Here is a 6,467-nt window from a genome sequence, read left to right as displayed (position 1 = left end):
CGTTTTTATGATACTTGGCAGCAACATGGCACAGAGTCTCTGTTCAGTACCCATTGCAGGTAAAAACTAAGTAGCTCATGTCTCATTACAACGAAAAAGCTGCCTCTAGCTGTGGTGTTCCTGTTGTTTTTGTGTGGAGTAGAGCTGCTCAAAGAGGCTCCGTGTGCTCTGCTGCCAACTAGCGGTCGGAGGGTGAAGTGGAAAACAAGAGTCAGACACTAGCCGCGGTTACATGGGCAGAATATCTTGATCGGATCAATGGTCGGGTTAAAATTCACCCGTGCACATGGGCACAGAAAACCTTTTTCCGATTAGAACAAACGTTCCCATGGCTCACGCTTTCGTTCGGAATGAATCATCTGGGCATGCGCAGTAGTGTAAAATCACCCGGATGCGGAACTAGGTCCCGTTGTCAACAAACCGCTGCCACAGAGACAGCATGTGCTGCAGCTCCGTAATACGCGACGACCTTCGAAACGTGCTTTTATTAATGTCATGAATATTATGAAGCGCCTGTTCGCTCGTCGTTATATTTAATCCGTGTGGTCAGTGCTTTTTTGTGGAAGAAACGGAGCTGGAAAAGGCTGAGGACAGGCTAACAACATTAGCCTGATGGACACAAAATCCAGGAACATGCGAGAAACGCAGCAATCTGCATATTAGCTGCACATAAATGTATGGAAATAACATCAGCCTTTATTTTGTCGGGACACAACTGGAAACACAAATCCACGTGACACCACGCGACATTTATTTCTGCTCTGAAAAGTTCACACAGACCGCCCCAAAGCCACTCTGTGAGCTAGCGGCCCGAGCTCTGTTCGAACACGGTTCCTCCTGAGTCCTGCAGCTGCTGACCCAGAGCGGCGGGGCGGCTCGCAGTCTGGATTCTCCCACACTTAACAAAACGCACTCGTAACAAAGCATCCCCCCCCCCCCCCCCCCCAGACACAAAATTATTAATCCGGCGCTTTTCACGGGGCGTCCGCAAAGCAGCTGTTGGTCCCGTATGCGCTCCAAAGCTTTCTCACAGCCAAACACCGTCTATGCATGACGTAACCCAGAGCAGCAGTGACACACGATCGGAATGACCGTTTACATGCTCCACGATCGGATAAACGATCGGTATAACCCACCTATCTCGATCGCAAAGAAATTCTGATCCGAATGAGTCTGATCGGGGCAGAGTATTCCGAACGGCGCGTTTACATGAAGCATTTTCTTTCCGATCAGGCGTTCTTTCCGATTACTTTTGCCCATGTAAACGCGGCTACTGAGGGACGCTCAGAAATAATTAAATAAACACCGTCCTGACAGCCCTCTGAAGCGATACAAGCGATACAAGTATCGCAAAATAGAGTAGATGTATACAAATGACAAACACAAAGACCATCTCTGATCACATCTCAAAACTTCATCTGAGATCTGTCGTCAAACACAAAAGACAGGACTTCAACCTGCTGTAATGCTTCTACAGAGTTGGTTTTATGGCCTCATCTTTTTGTCCCTGCAGATCCCCTACAGCTTCCTGATTGTAAGGAGGAGGAGATTCTTCACCAGCAGCATCTCTCCACCCAGGAGAGGAAGCTCAGTCGAGATCAGGAGGACAGGGAGGCACCGCAGATGAAAGGCGTGCAGGAACATCTCTGCAAAGCAGCAGGAGGAAGTCAGGTGGTGCTGAAGCAGGAGGATGACACCTTTATGGTGACCGTTTCCTTTGAGGAAAGTGACCTTGGTGAACTCGAACCTGCCACTGAACAGCTGCTCTCAGAGAACCACAATCCTCAGGGAACCAAGTTTGAAGTCTTTGGATCAACTTCAGCTGCAGATATGAGGAGACAGAACAGAAGTATTTGTCAGAACGTCCACATGGAGAACATTTCCCTGCCCGAGACTCGCAGTCGAACTGACATTGGTGAGATTTCTGCTTTGATGATTCCCAGCAAGATCCTCTCAACACCTACAAGAAGTCCAGTAATACGACAAAAGCCAGGGAGAAAACAGTCTGCCAACTGTGACGTGTGTGGGAAGAGCTTCAGTAAACCGTACGCACTCACCGTCCACATGAGGACGCACACGGGCGAAAAGCCGTATTCCTGTAAGATGTGTCTGAAAGAGTTCAGGCAGAAAAGCGTCATGCTGTCCCACATGAGGACTCACACCGGCGAGAAGCCATACTTGTGCAGGACCTGTGGTCAGAGGTTCAGGCAGAACGGCGCTCTGCAGCGCCATCTTCGCATCCACACGGGCGAGAAGCCTTACTCATGCGACGTCTGCAAGAAAAGGTTTCGAGAAAGCGGAAACCTGCCGGCTCACATGAGGTCTCACACGGGCGACAAGCCCTTTTCCTGCGACAGCTGTGGAAAAAGTTTTAGCGCACGGCAGTACTTGAAACGTCACATGAAAACGCACATAGATGCAAAGTCCTGAAACCTGAACACGGGTGAAAATACATCCGCTTTGTTAAACCAAGAATGAAATGAAGCTTCATGCTGGAACCCACCTGTCTTTTGTCCAAAACACAGAAGGTCCTGTGGCTTCAGCCAATCCTTGAGCACTCAGATACTAAAGATGGAACCCAGAAATATCTTACGCTATGTTCACACCAAGCATCTGATGTGCGTTGTTGAACTCTCATGCAGCCCACGGTGTTCACAATGGACTGTCGCTATTTGATAAGCGTATGTTCGTCACCTACAGTTGGAAGAGTCTTGGTGTGAAATTGGTGCGAATCTGGTGAATTTTGCTTTAGCCTTTTTCTTTCTCAGCTCTAATCGGATGTCTAAAAGACTTTGTTTAATAGAACACCAGTCAGGCACAAACCGCAAATAATAATAATCAATTATCAAACGGTTGGTACTTCTGAGAGTTCAAAGGGACGCCATCCATACATTGCAACAAAATCGGACTCCCTAATTGGTCAAAGGTTGACCTGGATTAATTTTTGATGTGCGTTCAATGACTGTGTTTTGTACGATCCCGAAAACAGTCCTAAAAAGGTCTGTAGCGATGCGTGAATGAAGAACCCCGAAACCTACATTCACGTGCGTGTACACAGACTTTTCATTGGAATCGGTCACTTGAACGCGCGTTGCTGAGGGTGGTGAACGAAGCTTTAGAAGAATAAACTTTCAGCTCCAGAACATCTTCCTTGATGTTTATCTTTACTGAAAGAAAAAGGTGAGGAGTTTCCCCAAATGAAGGGTGCCTCAGACATGAGAAAAGTTCAGCTTTCTGGAACGATCTTGGAGCAGAAGTGAAGCAGCTAAATATCATGAGGGAATTCATTTGAACGTCTAATCTGGAATTATCTTCAACCCTTGTGCTATCCTAGGCACTTTACCATTGGGAGTTGGGTCATCTAGACCCACTAGACAGTGCTCTGAACCTTTTTTCTTCAATGATTTGTGATCTTCACTGGTGTCCATGGATTACATGAAATCTTTCCACCTTTATCCACCTTTGTCATGGTAGGGAGAACACATCAATGTAAGGATGGGGTCATCTAAGATAGCACAAGGGTTAACACTGACATGTAGATGTTTGAGGAATGTTGTGAACCAAGAAGAGCTTTGGAGAACAATAAGAGCTCAACAACAAAGATTTTATGTTTGCTGACCTGAGAACATAAAAAGCTGACATGTTTACATTTAGAACACGGTTGATGTGACTTTGCGTTAATACTTGAGTACATTAAAGTGTCTGATAAGTATTTTGATTTGTTTTATTTTTGCTTCTGTGATAAAAACCAAAGAAACATTTAATTCAGAGGTTCTTAAAATTACACAGACAGCAGATGAACTCTGTTCTTCCACTGCAGCACAATGAAGAATAAAAAATAAAAATATTGGTCTGAAGTATGGTGGGTGCAGCCTTTATACTTTTTTTTTATTTTTTTTTTTACTTTTTTTTTACTTTTTTTCTTTTTCTTAAAGAACTCAGAGTTTAGTTCTTCCACAACAGTTCTGTCTCTGATTGTTGCAGCTTCATTTCTCTGGTGCCTCAGTGTGTGACGCCATCTTGTGGATGTTGTGTAGTTTGGCGTTTTTAATGAACGTTTTAGTACAGAGTTTTGTTGTTTCCTGTCACTGTGGGCTGCAGAGCCCAGTAGTACACAGCAGAGTCTGTCACTGCAGCAGAGGAGATCTGCAAATCTATCTGTTTGTTTTCAACTTGAATCTGCAGTCCTTTGACCTTTTCATTTCCTTTTGTTCCTGAAGAAGAATGAGATACCACGAGCTCTGGAGGTTTTCCTTGAAACTGTCGATACCAGAAGATATAATCCCCAATTGACAGTTTAGGATATTTGTAGGACAGAGTGACAGAAGTTCCTTCCAAAGTGGACTCTTCCTTCTTGACTGCAGTGAGTTCTTCACAGCTGACATCTAAAGGAAGAGAGAAGTCAGATCAGTGATGGACAAACATCAAATGCTGAAATGGATCTTTGAAAGAATCCCATCAACCTGTTCCAATGACTAGAAGCAGCAGAGTTCAGCTCCTCCCTCAATCTCTCCATCTGCTATTTCATATGTTGTTCCTCTTTTCTTAGCTCCTCTTCCTCTTGGTTAACAGTCTGCCTGAAGGCTGGATGTTCTGCACTGACAGGAACTCCTGGTAAATAGTCACAGTAACCCATTTAACCAGGATCTGTAGCTCCAGTGTTTTAATTTTTTTGCCTACTGTAACCCTTTAGTCATTGAAGCAATAAACATAACTACAACTGATTCTGAAGCAGCAAAAGCTAGGTTATGCATTACTTCAAGTTGGTAAAGTGTTGCATTAGGATGCAAAGTTTATAAAAAATAAATAAAACGAAACAAGAATCAAATTAAACCATAATTGGAAGAGACATAACTTTCTCAGGGATGGGGTAGATATAAAGTATTTCAGGGATCGCTGAAGTTAAATACAAGGCTAGTTAAGCTAGTACCGCATGTGCCTGTCCCAAGCCTGGTAAATGCAGGGGGTACCATCAAGAAGAGCATTCAACATGAAACTTATACAAAAAAGAGATCAAAGGAGTTGTGGTTTAAAAATCTTTTCATTATGACTTTCATCTGCCTCAGAGGTCAAAGTTACATTTTCAGTTTTGCAGAGTTTTTAGGTCAACCACTGGAACTGAGTTTTGAGTTAAAACAATAAAGGGTTTTCTGCTACAGTGGTCAGCAGGTTTCCTCTCCAAGAATTACTATGGCATTTTTGACCAATGTGAGCCTGAAAAGACAACTTCAGGATTCAATGAGGCTGTCAGAGACGGGCTAAAAAGTTGATATCCCACAGAGATCATCTCCAACAAGACCTTTGTCCCCTTCTGTCAACACTGAACTACTGCAGGTTGCAGAGCACAGTAGTACACAGCAGAGTCAGACACATGAAGCTTCTTGATCTTCAGAGGAACTGATTTGTCTTTGAGTTCAGCATCAAATCTGTCTTCCTTGAACTCTGGAGAATTTTCTCCTGTTCCATAGGTGTCACGTTTCAACATGTACTTTGGGTAACTGTTCACTTCTTGTTTGTACCAGAACAATGTTGGGAATGTGTCACTGGTCTCAAAGGTACAGTTGAGTGTGAGAGAGTCTCCTTCAGCAGCAATGACTTCTCCTCCTGGTTGGATCACTTTGTCTTCTCCTTTACACTCTGAGGAAGAACAGAACATGCAGAGGAAGAGATGAATCAATAAAGATGATTGATTAAAGGACAACAATCAGCAGCTTTAACAGCTCTTAATGTACAGCTCAGTAATGTGTTGAAGTGTTTGAAGAGGAAACATGTTGATCTTATTGTCTTACCAAAGAAAAGAGCAGCAAGAAGAATCCACAGCCAATGTTCCATCTGTACAACAAGGTTTCAATCAACAGGAGAAACTAGCAGATGTTCAACATTCACTCTAACAATTGTTCACTTCACAGCACCACTTCTTGTTGACTGAATGTTTAACACAGAGCAGAATGAGAGCCCCGCCCACTTCACTATGTCGCCCTCTAGTGGAGGAGCCGAAGCTGCACTCTGCAGTAGATAAAGGTCTGCTGAAGAAGCCTCTGAAGTGGGAATCTAATATTAAAGAGAGTGCATTGACATCTTTCATGTTTTACAACTCCACCTTAAACAGGAACACTGAAGAAAAAGCTCATGCTGACAAATATATGAAGGAAGGAACTGCAGTGAGCCGAGAGAGATCCAACTGAAAATAAACATGGTGACTAGTAAATCCTGTCAACATAATGAGCTATTGTTCTAGAAAGCAGTAGTTCATAATATGTATCCCAATGATCTCCTTTGGGGAGCTTTTAACTAGCTCAGACAGTTCTGAATGTAAAAAAATAATTACCATGACTCTAAAATGAAAACTAATTTCTGTTTCAAGAAACTTAAAAAACTGCAGGTGAAACAAAAATCCTGTCTTTCTTTTCAAAGTTGCCATTCCAGATAATCGCTGTTGTGCTAGCAACGTTGACTGCAACATTGTA

General features: G+C 43.4%; 1 protein-coding gene and 1 long non-coding RNA gene across 2 annotated transcripts; one reads left to right on the top strand and one right to left on the bottom strand.

Annotated features, from left to right (window-relative positions):
- Window positions 1–1,522: 1,522 nt before the first annotated feature.
- Window positions 1,523–3,412, top strand: LOC105356185 (oocyte zinc finger protein XlCOF20; the record flags this gene model as incomplete). Its single annotated transcript, XM_023965689.1, is given in 1 exon segment — window positions 1,523–3,412. A coding segment is annotated over 1 exon segment (908 nt), but the record flags the coding sequence as incomplete, so codon positions are not given.
- Window positions 3,413–4,302: 890 nt separating this feature from the next.
- LOC110016966 lies at window positions 4,303–5,303 on the bottom strand. The gene is made up of 2 exons (XR_002292288.2): window positions 4,464–5,303; window positions 4,303–4,385 (listed from the first exon to the last, which is right to left on the bottom strand). It is a non-coding gene; the product is annotated as an uncharacterized LOC110016966 (long non-coding RNA).
- Window positions 5,304–6,467: the final 1,164 nt, after the last annotated feature.

This window comes from Oryzias latipes, chromosome 17 (genome assembly GCF_002234675.1).
Source record: "Oryzias latipes chromosome 17, ASM223467v1".
Taxonomy (NCBI): domain Eukaryota; kingdom Metazoa; phylum Chordata; class Actinopteri; order Beloniformes; family Adrianichthyidae; genus Oryzias; species Oryzias latipes.
The sequence above is the reverse complement of the archived record's forward strand: the minus strand, read 5'-3'. Positions and strand labels throughout refer to the sequence as shown.